Source organism: Cyprinodon variegatus, unplaced genomic scaffold (genome assembly GCF_000732505.1).
Source record: "Cyprinodon variegatus isolate N-32 unplaced genomic scaffold, C_variegatus-1.0 Scaffold43, whole genome shotgun sequence".
NCBI classification, from domain to species: domain Eukaryota; kingdom Metazoa; phylum Chordata; class Actinopteri; order Cyprinodontiformes; family Cyprinodontidae; genus Cyprinodon; species Cyprinodon variegatus.
Genome location: NW_015150496.1, coordinates 68,492 through 83,906, shown reverse-complemented (window position 1 = coordinate 83,906; position 15,415 = coordinate 68,492). Strand labels below are relative to the sequence as shown.

General features: G+C 39.2%; 1 protein-coding gene across 1 annotated transcript in view; it reads right to left on the bottom strand.

Annotated features, from left to right (window-relative positions):
* LOC107081866 (glutamate receptor 4) overlaps positions 1–15,415 on the bottom strand; it is a 119,732-nt gene that overhangs the window by 36,355 nt on the left and 67,962 nt on the right. The window contains exon 9 of the mRNA XM_015370205.1: positions 10,690–11,063. Within this exon, the coding sequence (XP_015225691.1) occupies positions 10,690–11,063 (374 nt within the window). The remainder of the gene's footprint in view (positions 1–10,689; positions 11,064–15,415) is intronic.

The following is a 15,415-nucleotide window of genomic DNA, read 5'->3' as shown; positions in this document are numbered from 1 at the left end:
GATTAGTAAATTATTCTTTTGCAGGAATCTATCAGGGTTCTACCTTTCCACGAGTTAGCATATGTCCACTAAGCATCTATAAGTTCTATAGGTTTGTTGTTCTTCTGTCTGTTATAGTTCTTGACTCTCTAAACTCCTCCATGCTTAAATTTCCCTGTCTGTGGTAAAAATATAGGAAGTTATCAGCCTTTTTATCCTTCTGTAAAGTTTCTTAAATTGAACGGATGGATGACTCACAATTTTTTAAAGGTCTTAGCCACAACTTTTTCATCAAAATGTTAATGTTTTTCAAAAATAATACATCCAAAGAACATCTAGATTGGAGTTCTTCAACAGGGGGTCCGCGAGAGGTCACAAGAGTTTTGGTTGATTACACTTTTTTTTTTTTTTATATTCCCTCCTGCAATTTTTTCCACTAATTGAAATGTCTTCAAATACACGTTAACATGAATTCAACACACTGTAGTAAACAGATAAATGCCACATTTATCTGATTAATTACTTTCACTACATTACTCCATCTGTAATAGAGTGACTATAGGACCAGTTTGATATAACACAATTTCATACAATATATATAATAACGGGTCCCCGCTCCATCTCACCATCAGTTTGGAGGTCCTTGGCCTAGAAAACGTTGAAGACCCCTGATCTAGATTATGCAGAATAAAGGCATTTTAAAGGAAATCACATACAGTATATAAAAAGTGGTTTAAGAAATATTTGATGAGCCCAATTTACATTTGTTTCTGGGTAGAATGCCAACATTGGTGCAAAAGGATTCTGCAACAATAGGATTAGTAGATGAGGTTATGTTTGAAGGAACTCAGGCGTTTCCAGTCCCAGTAGCTCTCTGATAGCTCTGAGAAATACTTTTTGTTCTTTTTTGCGTTATATTTCCCAGAATCAAACAGACCAAAAAAGAAGCAAAACGATGGAGAGCTTTGGAGCATCGCTGTTGAATCAAAAAAACAACGGAGCTCAGCAGCTATGTAGAGGTAGCAGCTTTCCTTCTGGACAAGTAAGCTAAATGTTTGCCCTTGTTAACCAAGATTTGATTGACCTGGAAAACCTCTGAATAACAGTAAAATGCAAAGTTATTATAGCTATCTCCCTTAATATTGCTTCCAGTCATAAGAAACACATTAAAATATAAACAGTATACTATAGGTATTAAAATGTTTTCATACTCTACGCTTCTTCTGACCTTTGTAAGATGAGATGAAAAAATCAAAGATCTTTATTATCCTCCAGGGGGAAATACGTTTCACATCCAGTGGTCAAAAGAGGAGCAACACACAGCTGTGGTAGTTTACCAGCCAATCTCAGCCAGCTATTGATAACTAATGAATCTTTTAGACAATTAGTTTCCCAACTTGGCAGCAGATTTCTGCAAACTGATAATGATTGAATATGAGAAAACATCCTGGCTCAGAAAATAGCACATCATTTAACCAGATTGCTACAGCTTTTAATGGTTTTAGATGTTATTTTCTTAGAAAGATGTGTTTACGTTCCACTCATTTTCGTTCTAGAAACCATGTCTGTCTCGTCTCTTTCTTTCTGCTCTTGCGATACATCAGTAACATTAACCTTACTTCCTTTTTTCTCCTCTCTTAGATCAAAAGCCAAACTGTAACAAAAAAAAGTCCTTGAAAATAAATCGCTTTGTTGCAGAACTTACTAAATTACACAACACGAAAGCTTTCTTTTTTAATCACAGTGACACAGATCTTGTCAATACATGTAAATTTATTCATTTCCATTTTATATTAACAAACCAGGGATATCAACACTTTTCTTTTTCTTTTGGTCTCTCTGTATCTGACTTTCTGATGACAAGGCCCTGACTTCAGACACATTGCAGTCCTTCCGCTCAGCTTTTATAGCTTAACACATGTCCTGTTCAAATTCATATCAGCTACCATGTCTAACCCTTCTAATCTAAAAAAAAAAAAAAACAAGCATTAAAACAGAGATGTGTGGACTTTTGATCGTCGCTCTTGCTAAAGGAAAGGATTTCTATCAAAGTTTGTAATCGCTCTGAAGTCTTCTTGAGGCAGTGTTTAAATGGCAGCCAGAGATGTTTGTGTTTGATAGAAGCAGCATCATTAATACTGGCTGGAGAAATATAGGAGAAGAAAACTCTAAATTGGGGCCACTGGTGAACCCAGCGCAATCAGAGCCTCCAGCGCAGCCCGTAATATGCAAGAAGAGTGCGACAAATCAAGTCAGTGTGCAGAGAGGCGCTGCTGACATGAGCAATAAGCCACGCAGCAGAACAGTGCTGTGGCAGGCTGGATAACAAAAGCTAATTGCCATTGCATTGATGGAGCCGTGTGAAGGAGGCAGATAGAGGAGCTTCAAAGTCATTTTCTTTTTCAAAGACTGCAGCTTCTTCTGGCCTGAGCCCACGGCTCGGATTAAAAGTTTCGCCTCATCCGTAGCCGTCAGGAACACTTGCTTCGCGATCTGAGCTAATCGGCACTGATCAAGCCAAGCGTGGTGAATGACAGCATGACTCAGCAGAAGGGACGAAGATAATCTGTCAGCTGGAGGAAACTGAAACCACCTGGAGCAGCATGGAAAGATCACACCTGTGAGGAGAGGTGTAGGTCTGCTGGCATGTTTCTGATGCAGCATCCCTCTGCCTTAGGGAGAACAACAGAAAAGAAAGAAAAATCTTCATTTCTATTCATCAGGGGTTTGTCGTCAATTAAAAGGACTTTCGTGTCACCGTTTCATTTGAGCTCTCTTCTTCTCCCGTAACCATTGGAGACCCGGATATTAATCACTGAATTAATTATTGTGGGCCGCCTTGAGGGAGCAGAAGGGGGTATTAACCCGTATTAAAAGGAAGAGGGAGCTAAAAGGAGAGGAAGTCCTTCTGTGCTATTTCCAGCTCTGTCGTTCCTGTCAGAGCTGGTTGGAGAAGTTAGTTAAAAAAGATCCAGATTAGGAACAGGAGAGTAATGTTCCTGAGAAGACAGATTCATTTGGCGAGCCAGAGTTAGCATAAGGAGCTGTAAAAGAGTATTTACCTCTTTATAGATTTCTTCTGTTTATGCATTTTTTTCACACATGACTGAAAAGTTACTTTTATTCATTAAAGGAGTCATAACTGGGTTTTTACATATGCAATCATTCTGAAACTGTCTTTAAAATTCATGCTTAATCGTTCTTAGGAGAAAAAGGTTCCAATTAGGGCTCATTTAGACCCTTTTTTTATACCTTTTTCTTATCATACGAGACAATTAAACTTGTGAGTACGCAGGTTTAAGTGTTCGACATTTATTACATGGGATATAACAATAGAAACAAGCACTACCAGCTTTCGATCAGTGCATCTAATGATGAGTTTTTGATCAGTTTTCCTGCACATAATGTTAACGGCTATGCAAGCAGCTGCATTTACCGACTGGCTGCAGGTTAGTCCGTGGTTGTTTCAATCGTGATGACATTAATATAGTGTGCCATTATGTGAGACCAGGTTTTTATTACACTTTTGGGGGCAGGTACTAAGGTTGGAAAACGGGCACCTTATACGTCCCATGGAGCCGGTAATACCCAAACACCGTCTGATGCTGACTTTTAACAATCCTCCACAGGGCAATGCCACATTGGTGTCAATTAATTAAATAACAATTTCAAATCCACTAATATATAGACAAACCTGAAAAACAATAGACTAGAACAAGTTTTTTTAACTTTATTTTTCAGGCCCCGTCCACACGAAGCCGAACCCTGGCCTAAACGCACAAATTTTTCACCAAACCAGCCTCTCATCCACACGAAGCCGGCGTTTCGGGGGTCTGTAAACGATCTTTTTTTTATTCAGCCTTCAGAGTGGGAAGATCCTGAAACGCCGTTTTCGCGTTTCCATCTAAACACGCATGCGCGATACAGTATCACAACAACAATGGCGCCGTACTGTGTTGAATGGTTGCTGCTAATGCTACTCACCCTGCTGTCGGGCTTACAACAGAATCTTCTTCTGCTGGAATATCTCCAGGAAGAACAGAGCAATATCGACGACATAGTTCAGCACCTGAATTTGACTTAACCACGAAAATGGACCCGCAGGGCAACCATGTATAAATATTAGTGCGCATGCCCAACATTTCGTCGCTTATTTTTGCTTTGGCACCACAGCGCCACTTACAGGCCTGGCATACATTTTGCAGCGTTTTCATGCATTCGTGTGGACGATCACATTTATTTTACGTCTCCATTTTTACGACAAACGTTTTGGAAAATATCAGCGTTTCGTGTTCGTTTTGACTTCGTGTGGACGGGGCCTCATTAATGGGAAAAAAAGAACACAAAGAGCACAGAAAAGATAGAAAGAAACATGATTTACATGAACTTACTGCTCTGAATTATCAGGTGCCGGGAACAGATTACACTTAATAACACAGCTGCTTCTAGTTTATATGTAACTGCTTTCATAAGTCTTTAAATATGTGATGATCCCATTTCTTCAACAGTTTTTTTCTGGAGACATAGTGAAATGTCAGTGTCTCTATATGATTAACTAAGAGCCTTAGGGTGGGTGACCTTGGTCCTAATTGCTTTATTGCTTACACTCATAAATATCTTCCATAAATATGTGTCCCTTGTTTTAAGTTTGTCAGGCAACTTTCCAAGGTACATAGAAATAGAGAAGTCTAATGCAAAGCCCAGGATTCAAGAATATCTTATAAGTTTATTTTCTCTGGATTTGAGTGGGTATATTTGACAAATTGCAGATGAACTAAGATTTACATTCAAAATATGAATAAATACCCAACTCTATTATCTTATTTCAAGTGCATAATATGTAATAATCTTATAATAAGGTTAAAAACTCACATTCCACTGAAATCATCTTATTTTCCTGCTAAGAATACAAAATATTATTAATCTTACCTGACCGAAAACCTAAAAAGTTAAGACTGATTTAATGTCAGTTATAAAAATATGAATATATATTTTTGCAGACTATGTATTTAAAGGTCTGTATGTTCAGTTTTATTGTTGCTTTTCAAGTAAGACTTAAGCTTGCATACAGATTTTTGATGTATAATAATTAACTGTACATCTGACATGATGTTAGATGTTATTATTAGTGTTGTTGAAAAAGACGTGATGGCAATTATTTTACATCCTAGTAGTATGCAGTTCTTCACACACACACACACACACACACAGACACACACACATCACTTTCAAACAGATGGTATCAGTATGGGCCGATACTGCACAGCCAGGTATCGGTTATCGGGGCCAAAAAATAGCATAGCTGCAACACTAGTTATTATATAACTCAGTCACAACTGAATGATAGCAAACCATCTTCTTGCTGTGGAATATTTGACCTGATATTGTTGGACTGTCCCTTTAAAGCAGCATTAATACTGTGCATTTTGCTTTACAATCTGATTTAAAATCTTCCTCACTGAAACGGGCTCTCCAGCTCTGCCTCCGTCCTCGCTTTCTTCCACCAAATGGCGCCTGTGCAAAGTGATTTGCATGTTGCCCTGTCAGGTTAAACTGGAAGAGAGGAAGCTCTGCTGATGATGGACTGGGGCAGAGGGGCCTATGAGATTAGCAGAGACAGTGGAAAGCGGCCACAGACAGAGAGAGGGGCGAATGGCAGACCTTCCATTCTGTCGCCGACATTGTTGTACAGCTTTAAGGCTCTTATCTGCAGAACACAGGCAGGGATGTGGTGGGCAGCGGTGGTTATGGTGGCAGGTGGAGGGTGGTCTGTGCTCAAGTGAGCAACTTATTCTCCTAGAATAAGTGTACTTAATCACAGACGCAGGTACACTGTAATCCGCTCTATAGGTTGCTTACGTGAGGCCAGGCTATAATTTCAGGGACGCTTTAATGTACCTCTGGGTCCTCCATGTTGCTTCTCTGTTCTCCTCCTGTGTGGGCACGGCTGAAAGATACAGGCCGATTTGATTGTCCTTTCATCTCCTACTATCTTACCAACTCTATTACACCACGACAACCATAAGGGCTTAGCAAAGATAAAAGAAGTAGCATATGAAATCGCTGATAAAGGGGCCATTCTAGCAGCTTCTTAAAATAGCCCAAGCAAACCAGCAGCAGGAAGTTTAAGCTTGACAAAGCCATTCAAAATGCTAAGATGGGCTTTGCACAAAATGAGAAACCACAGAGAATTAGGGGTTTAATAACAGTCTGAAGACTTCCCCATGTCTCAGAACAGAGAGCGCGAAGATGGACGGTGCACCAGGTTTAATGGACACCAGTTTGCAACTCTCATTTATGTCACTCTGAAACAAGGGAGGAGAAATCCCAGATATTTATTAAAACAACTTTCTGACAGCTCATCTGCAGATATAAAACTTGAACAAATGCTCCACAGTTGACACTGATGCACGCTTAGACAACCTAACATTGAGCGGAAACCACATGGGTGCACAGAAGACAGGAAAGAACAACGTGACTGAAGGAGAAGGACACAGACCAAATCAATACCAAGAGACTCACAGTCATAAAGGCATGAAAAATATGAGATCACACAAAGCAGCATAGAAAAGCGCAGCACATACAAACAAGCACTATACATTTTACTTATTACTACTACTTTATGCTTACTCATAGTCTCCATGCAACCTTCCTTATCATCCTATAACTCACTTCCAAAACACAGAAGGATGAGTTCAGCATTTTTGGGAAACACCATCATGTATCTAATGACAGAGAAAGACTTATATAATGTTGCACGGCACTTTAAAAAAAACATTTCATAAATCATTCTTTCACATCAGTGAGTATTTTTCAATTTTCTTCACTGCAAAAATGATCTCAAAATGAGTAAAAATGTCTTAAATTAAGGGCATTTACCCTTAATTTGAACAGGTAGATAAGATGATTTGCCAATGGAATTAGCATTTTTACTCTTAAATAAGGTATCTAAATAAAATGCACTTGAAATAAGACAATGCAATTGTTTTTTCTTATTTTAAGTGTAAATTGTCTTGTTCCATTGGCAAAGTGTCTCACTTAAATCCTTAATTCAAGAAAAAATTCACTTATTTTAAGAAGAAATGACTTATTTAGATTTCTTTTTTTTTTTGCAGTGATGTCTCCTTACCTTAAATCCTTTGCAGCTATAATTGTCAGAGCATTTAAACTCCTCTGGAAATCCAAATGTATTCGTATTTCAGAGTTTCTCCTTTTAAAGTGGAATTCTATTGAGCTGTTATGAATAATCAGTCATTTACCTGCAAGCAACAGCAGCCCCACCAATCTCAAATTGAAGAAACAGACAACACTTTTCATGGGAGACTCAGACTAAGACAACAATATATTTAGAGCTTAAGGTATCTTAAAGGAGAATTAAAGCTACTAGGAAAGGTATTTTTATATTTGAAGATCCTTACAGTCTCTTTATTGTTTTCTGAACATCCAAAACTTCTATAGGTTTGCTGCAATTATTAACATATCCTCACCTTGAAGGCTACACCTAAAATATACCATTAACACAAAAAAACAGAGCCAACACTAGCACACCATTGAAGGAGCAACGTCTTGTTCAGGTCCGACGTAGGGAAGTAAAAATCTGCCCTATGTTGAACTGAGCCAATATAATTTTCACTACAGAGGCTCAAAAATAGCCTATTGAACGCAATAGCAACTTATTAGCTTTACTGTGAAGAGCTGTGAGAAACCTTAAACCTAGCTTCCATCGCTGGTCCAATTCTGAGTTTCAGATAATAATTAATAAACCACTTATAGTAGTAGCCATTCAAAATTTCCCAACTTTTCTTGATGGGTCCTTGACTGATCCTCTAAAATTCCTCTTTAAACATCAATCTTTGTACTAAAATGTTCCTTCTGTCATGATTTGTGGACATTAAGATCTAAAGAGAAGCATCATCTCCTGGTCAGACCCTGTCATTCAGTAAAACGGTGGAGTCAGAGTTAGAAAAATGCACGCCCAGGATAAGGCCAGTGGCTGGAAGTTGGAGGGGATTGGCTGGGAGTTGCAGGGAAGTAGGCTGCCATTCGGCTGACGTTTGACCGGGAAGGGCCATTTTGAATGGCTGCTACTGTACCTTTCATCTCAATAATAATTGTTTATAAAAAAAAAAGTTTAACTTGAGGTACTTCTGACACATATGAAATGATAATACTAGCCATGAACAATAAGGTTATAAGAAAGTCTATCTGAAAAGCCCTTTAGAGACAAGTTAACATATAATTGTGATGATGGTAGCTGTTACTTATAGTTAAGCAAACAGTGAACAAGAGACAAGCTAACAGCTCTGTCGATACCTGATCTGCACCAGAAGCACAATCCGTACCATCAGCTCATTTGGGTATATGCAAGCTGATATTCATCCAGGTTGCCATTAATAACGTAATTATGGAAATTATTGCTATCCTTAAATCAGAGATGTGGGATCTGGGCCCAACAAGTCATCTCTATTTCATGTTTTTACTCTTCCCAGCCACTGAACCAGATGCGTCCAATCTACAGAGGGAATTAACCTGTGCAGATTTGACTTACCTGGTTCAGTTGATGGGCAGAGCAAATACATGACATAGAGATGACTTGTTGACTCAAGATTCCCCATTATAGCCTTGTGAGACCATCCTGATCTCACGAGCTTTCAAGATTTCACTCGCTAATCAGTCTGGAGACTCTCCGTTGAAGAAAATTTGGAGCCGTTAACGAAACAAATGTCCAATCAGCATTGGCTTTGAGGCGGGTTGAGGTGTGACGCAATGAGAAGCGCGACAGTTCAGTCTAAAGAACATGGCGGCTTTAGCCGATGAAACTAGCGTTAGCATGGCTATCGAGCAAGTTTTATCGGAAATACACTGTATTTCTTCACTGAAAGAAGAGCAAAACACTGCTCTGGAGGCTTTTCTCAGAGGAAAAGATGTTTTTGCTCTTCTCCCGACTGGTTTCAGCAAAAGTTTGATCTATCAACTGGCTCCTCTTCGTCGTCACTCTGTTACGTCATATGCTTCGTTGATCTGATTGGTTGATTTGGCCCGTCTATCACCAACATAGGCCAATCAGCTAACCAGTATTTTCGCCCTTTCCCAAAATTACTTCAATGGAAGGTTTCCAGATGGATATGCGGAGCAAATCCATCTGGCGGAGTCAGGTTACCATTTTTGCCTTAAATCACTAAAAAGGCTATAACACATCCTTAAAAATGTTATGACTTTTCTGAGACAATTTGATGCTTTTCACATTTTCTCTGTTAAATTTTTTGTCTGACATCATCGAAAATGATCAGAGCTGTCCTGCAAAATACGATTAACTACCAAGTTTATCTGAATTTAGTCCTTAGGTTATGCACTATATACCATAAAAAAAAACTCAAAAAGACTGAATTTATGTTAAAATCTAAAGCTGAAAAAGTTAGCTCCCGTAAGTAGCGTAGGATCCCATTTCTTGTACAGATCGGGCACAGGTGAGTGATAAAACAAAGGACTTTAAGGTATTTATTTTCTCAGGAAATACATTATTAACCTTTAATACATTATAGTTTAGTATGCTTACTAGTCTTCAGGAGCGAAAAGCGTAATCTAGGTCTTTTTTACAAAGTAAAATTGAGGGTAATCCGGATGTATAGCTGGTTGAGCTGATGCTACGGATCGTGCTTCCGGTACGTATCGGTTAGTGAAAAGCTCTTTGTGATAAAGCTTACTGCTACTACCTTTAAGCTGTTAGCCTATCCCCTGGTAGTGATGAGCTCTCGCTTACAGGTATCTGTGCAGCTGTTAACATAAAGCACCTGTAATATTGACACTCAAAAGCTTTTAGCTTTGCTCTGATTTTTGTGTCTAAAATTGCAGATTGCTGCCTATTTTCGCCTTCTGTTCTACAGTACGCTACGTTAGATCCAGGCCTACATCAAATCCTTTGACACTGATGCTGATGAAGATTCTTAGTCATCCAGGTCATAGTCATTCCGTAAAAGTTTAAAAAACAATCCACTGGACTTGGTTTCCAAGGTTTGAAGACATTTCCCTACCTCTCCAGGATTGAGAAAGCTTCATGGAGAGGTAGCGAAACATCTTCAAATCTTTGAAACCAAGTCCAGTGGATTGTTTTTTAAACTTTTACGGAACAATTTGACACTGATGAGAAAAAATGATCTATCTCTAGTCCACCAAGTATTCCCAAAAAGGCCGAACTGCTCCCTGCACACCAATATTTTCACTTTAATCCAAACCTAACATCTTAATGTCACTGATGACATGCCAACATTTAAGGATTTACATTTAAAGCAATTACATTCTAATTAGGTCATTTTGAGGTAACTAGAGCTTTAAGAACTCAAGGATTGAGCTCCATAGCAACTAGTTATTTTATTCTTCCCCACTGCCACAAAGTAATGCTTGTCACAGTAGGGTGTTAACATTCACTCAGCTCCCATTTATGTCAATCAGACACATTTGAATTATTGATGGAGGACTTAATTGGATTGACAGGCCAGGGATTTGCACACACACCACTCAAACTGAGGGAGAACTAAGTTATCTGTATGATCCAGATAATGCAGCCTGACATGGTGTCAAACTGTGAATATAATTGGCCTGGAGGTCATGTACACCCTGAGGGGATAAAGTCTGAGTGGAGTTTGTGGCAAACATGCAAGTAATGACTCTCATATAACCGGGAATTAAAGTTTGGTGAAAGTGTGTTCTTACCTTGGGGAGATGTCACATCCCTGCTGCATGAAGGCGCCCAGGGAGAACCAGAGAGAGTTGAAGATACCAAATTCATTGGGGGGCTGGTCACTTGGCGGACCGTCGGTGCCCTCCTCGGGCTCCTCGGTGTGCCATTCGTACGGGCTGAAGCGGCTGACCAGGAAGAGCACCACGCTCACGCCGATATAGGCAAACACGATGCACATCCAGATCTCGTAGGCCAACGGGTCCAGGAAGGAGAACACACCCGGCTTAGATTTTTGGGGCTTCTTGATCATGATGGAGATACCGAGCGACATGAAGGGTTTGGAGAAATCAATCACCTCCTCCCGGACCAGCGTGATAGTTAAAGGGGCCACAGCGATTTCCGCTTTCTGTGGAAATAAAGAGGAATCAGATTAGTCGCACTGTCAAGATTAAGTCAAGAAAGTGGGAGTTAGGGAAACAAAATTCTAAATAGTGTTTTGAATGGTCAGAGATTCAGTGTCAACTCTAATACTAACTTCACACAACCAGTGCTTTGAGCAGCAGAAGCAACCTTTTTACATGCAAAGTCTATGGTTGACACGCATCAAGGCGCATCAACATGTCCTGAGGCACATCTCAAGCAGCAGAAGCATCATAAGCTTCTAGCAACGCAATGCCCTGCAAAAGCAGCAGATACTGGAGTTTGAAAATTGAACATTTTGCTGCCCAATGCACCACATCAACCAATCAGAGAAGCCGATCTGGGACAGACCTTGGACTAAATTTTGACTTCAGAAGTGGGGGGGATGTAAGTATCTTTTAATATAATGAAGTTTAGCATTTTTGCTAATCAAACAAAGAACCGATTCTCAGGAGTGACAGCGGTGACAGCCAATCACATGAGAAAAGAAGGTGGGCCAATCAGGAGCTTGTGGGCGGTCTAAACTCAGGAAATTGGGCTTCAGTTTGAGCTGTGGTTTTCTGCTTGGTTGTGTAGTGTAGTGTAATATTTTTTTGGACAGTAAAACATGCAGTAGACCAAAAATGGACAAAAATGGACATTTGAAAAAAAAAAATTACATCCATAAGACAGACACTGTTGATGCAGATCTCTACGATCAATCTCCTCAAACAATTTATTGACGCTTAAATTAACTTAAAATGTTGATAAATGTTCACTTTTATTATCCTGGTGCCTGCAGTTTGTGCCACATAATTAAAAAAGACAAACATCTACTTCCACTCGCTTTCCAGTAGTGGAAAGCCCCAAAGAGGCAACTCGGCTTGAGGCAGCCACTACTGGGGATTCCCAGTGACAGCGCACTGCCGGTATGTGGGGTTTTGCACACCTCCGACAGCAAAATAATATTTTAAGGCAGGATTGTAATCTTTATGAAGTTACTGCACAGATGATGTTTTGAAGTGGACTTTCTTGCTTAAAAATATATTAAAAACTACTTTTTACCCACTGATCATAGCAAATATAGCAAAGCCGCTCTCTGTCATTGAACACAGGAGCAGCAGAAGCATCAGATGCATCTGTAAACACTTTGCTTGACATCAAAGATGTCAAAGACGTTAATGTGTACAAGCATAAAAAATGAAGCAGTAGGCCCTTTTGCTGCTGAAATCGTGTGCGGTGTGAACGTAGCATGATCAACACAGGAGATAAAATAATATGTAAGACAAATATGCTAAGAACCCCGAGCAGCAGAAAAGAAGAGGGATTGTGTAACCTCTTTGCTCTGCAGCTGTGGAAAAGTGCACACCAACCCGCTGAAAATCCACAAAATAGATTACAGCTAGTGCCTCAGCAACCTTGACTACTCGACTTTAGAGAGCAGAGCTTACTCTCACAGAGAATCTAAACTTTCATTACGACTGCCTGACTCGGAGGGAATGGAGGAAAACAGAACCGGAGGAAAGACAACTGTAAGATTACAGTTCTTGCATCCACAGCAAAATGCACTAAGATGACATCCTTGGAGCATTTAATGTTTAGTGCTAAAATAAGGAAGTGCTGGGCAGTTTTTATCAGGGGAGAAGTGAATGAAAAAAACAATGGTGGCCATTCAAATGTTCCTGGTTTTTCTCTATAAACACACCTCTGCTCTGTTTTTCATCTGACTAACATGTTTACCCAGAGCTTTGTTCCTTTTTCTAGTAAAATATTTGATATTTCTAATTGAAAAACAGGATTTTTCTCAACATATTTTAAGTTTGAGTTTAAAGGGAGATACGGCACTGTGAAAAACGACCGTATGGATGTCTTCAGATTTTACTGTTGAATCATTTATACTTACTATGTCACATTTCAGGGTTTCAGAAAATCTAACCTCAATGTCAAACATAGAAAGAGCACCTTTCAATGATGATTACTTTATATATATATAAAGTAATTATATATATATATATATATATTCCTGATTGAATATTCAGTTTAAAGTCATGCCACAGCAGGTCTTCAATATGCAAGTGTGGTGTTGGTGCTTTTAGCTAATTTTTCAAATGCAGAACCAGAGTTAGCTTGAAACTTGAACCTGAATATTATCTAAAGCAGTGAAGCCTGCAGAGCTTTTTATTCTGGCTTCCTTTGTAATCAGATGGATTGCTATCAATGCACTGTTGAGGTAGTCCTGACAGGGCGGTCTCTTCAGGGAAGGTTCTTCACTTGTATTAGACCGGGATGTGGCTGACCAAACTGGATTCATGTCTAGGGTGACCAGACCTCCTCTTTTTCCCAGACATTTCCTTAATTTCAAACCTATAAAAATGTCCAGGGGTATTTCAGAATCATCCAGGATTTTGGTCGACTGCTGTGCAGCAGGGCACCAGGCATTCGAACCGAGCCGTCAGCTCCAGGGCTGATTCAGGTGCCCGGTCTGGTCCAGGCAGCTTCTTTTCAGAAACCCAAATCTGGTCACCCTACTCATCTCCCCTTACGAAAAATTGCTAATTACAATTATTTCAGGAATAAACAAGTGGAGTGATTACATGTTGGCATTGGGAAAGCTAGGTTTGGATCTGAAACTGGGGCAAAGATGCAAAAATAGAGACAGGTGATATTTTACAGCACCTGTTTTAACAGAACTGTTTCCAGACTAGGGTATCAACTTATTGATTAAGTTAATTAAAAACTGGTTGACCTTATTGATCCACTGATGGCTAATTGTTAAGCTGCTATTTTTGGTATGACAGCAGTCGCTCACAAAATCAGTCACAAAGTTTCACTCTACTTTGAAAGGCGGCAAGACCCATTCAGCCTTTTTTAGGTGATACAGTAACTAAAAGAGCTTATCAACCATTTATATTTACGGACAGAACTGCATTAAAAATGAATTCTGCATTCTTGTTTTAAATAAACTATTAAAAATAAATCCCACACCAGCTTGTATTCTGTTCTAGTATGCTTCCAGTATCTTTAATTCTCTGCTTTTTCTCTGTTTTGACACTAGAACACTAAGAAGATCCATCTGAGCAGACATTATCAGTTAAAGGGGTGGAACAATAATTGATAAACCTTCAATTGACAAAATCCTAAGTCCATAATTTGGTATTCTTTGTACTAGCAGATCCTAAATGTATGATTTTAAAGAAGTACAACATCCAGACTAGAAAGGTTTTTTTCTAAACTTATTTGAAAGTGATTCACTCAACCCATATTGGTGTCTGAAACAAGCTGTCCTTCTTTTTATGCTTCTTGTTGAAGAAATAGAAACAGCTTCCCTTCTTGCTGCTCTTGTGCTTTTGACTCGTCTGCTTATTCTGCTCACAATGAGGGGTGCACTGCTCCGTCAAACCTGACACATCCCAAACTGTGACTGAGCTCCCACTCTCTGCGGTCCACCTCACTGGGAATAACTGCAGAGCAAATTAAGGTGAAGCTGAAGGGAATAAAAGATACAAAACCCTAAAGCGTTGCTTTAAGTTCTTTGAGACAGTAAAATGGATTTCTTTCCTGTGGCCCAATAAAATATAGAACACCTATTAATAATGATTTAGTGATTAAATAGTCAGATATTAATACCTGATCATTGTATCTGTAGCTTAAAAATAAAAACAAACAAAACAATTGAATTCAAATAAAATAAAGAAACAATTTTCTAGTTTAGGACACTTGACCCCCTCACTGCTAGTTGTTCCCCGTTGGTCAAAATACCTTAAGCAAGAGGCTAACTTCACCCCATTTATTAGACACCCTACAGCATCTAAATGCCATTTAGATTTGGGCTTTGACTAGGCCCTAGATAAAAGGCATTTACTGATATATTTCCTGGAGTGTTTTGGTTCCTTGTAATTTTTTGGGTCTGATTTGCTTCAAGGTTTAATTCTTTACAGACCATCTTCTACTTGGACAGAAATTTGTGTTTTCTACTGAGCTGGACAGATTTAGCTACGATATTTCTACCTCAGAGTTACTCAGCAGGTATGATGGCATTTTATTTTAATGGCAAATATAGTTTAACTTTAATCCAAAAGTCTTGCCTGCCTACATCTAGCTATGAAACATCTTTTAGGTCAGCATGCTTTTCTTAAAGAACAAATTTTTCTGTCTTTCTCACATCCAATGAGAGGTAAAAAGCACCATGCTATACAGACAGGAGCAGCCCAAGGCCCCATAAACACAGATAGCTACAGGTCGCTGTGTGCTACTCAGCTGCGCAGAGGCAGAGGTGTTTACACTCATTTAAATATGTTCTGAAAAAGTTGAAGATTCTTTTTTAACCCTTTAAAGCCCGTTCCAAGAATAAAACAAAAC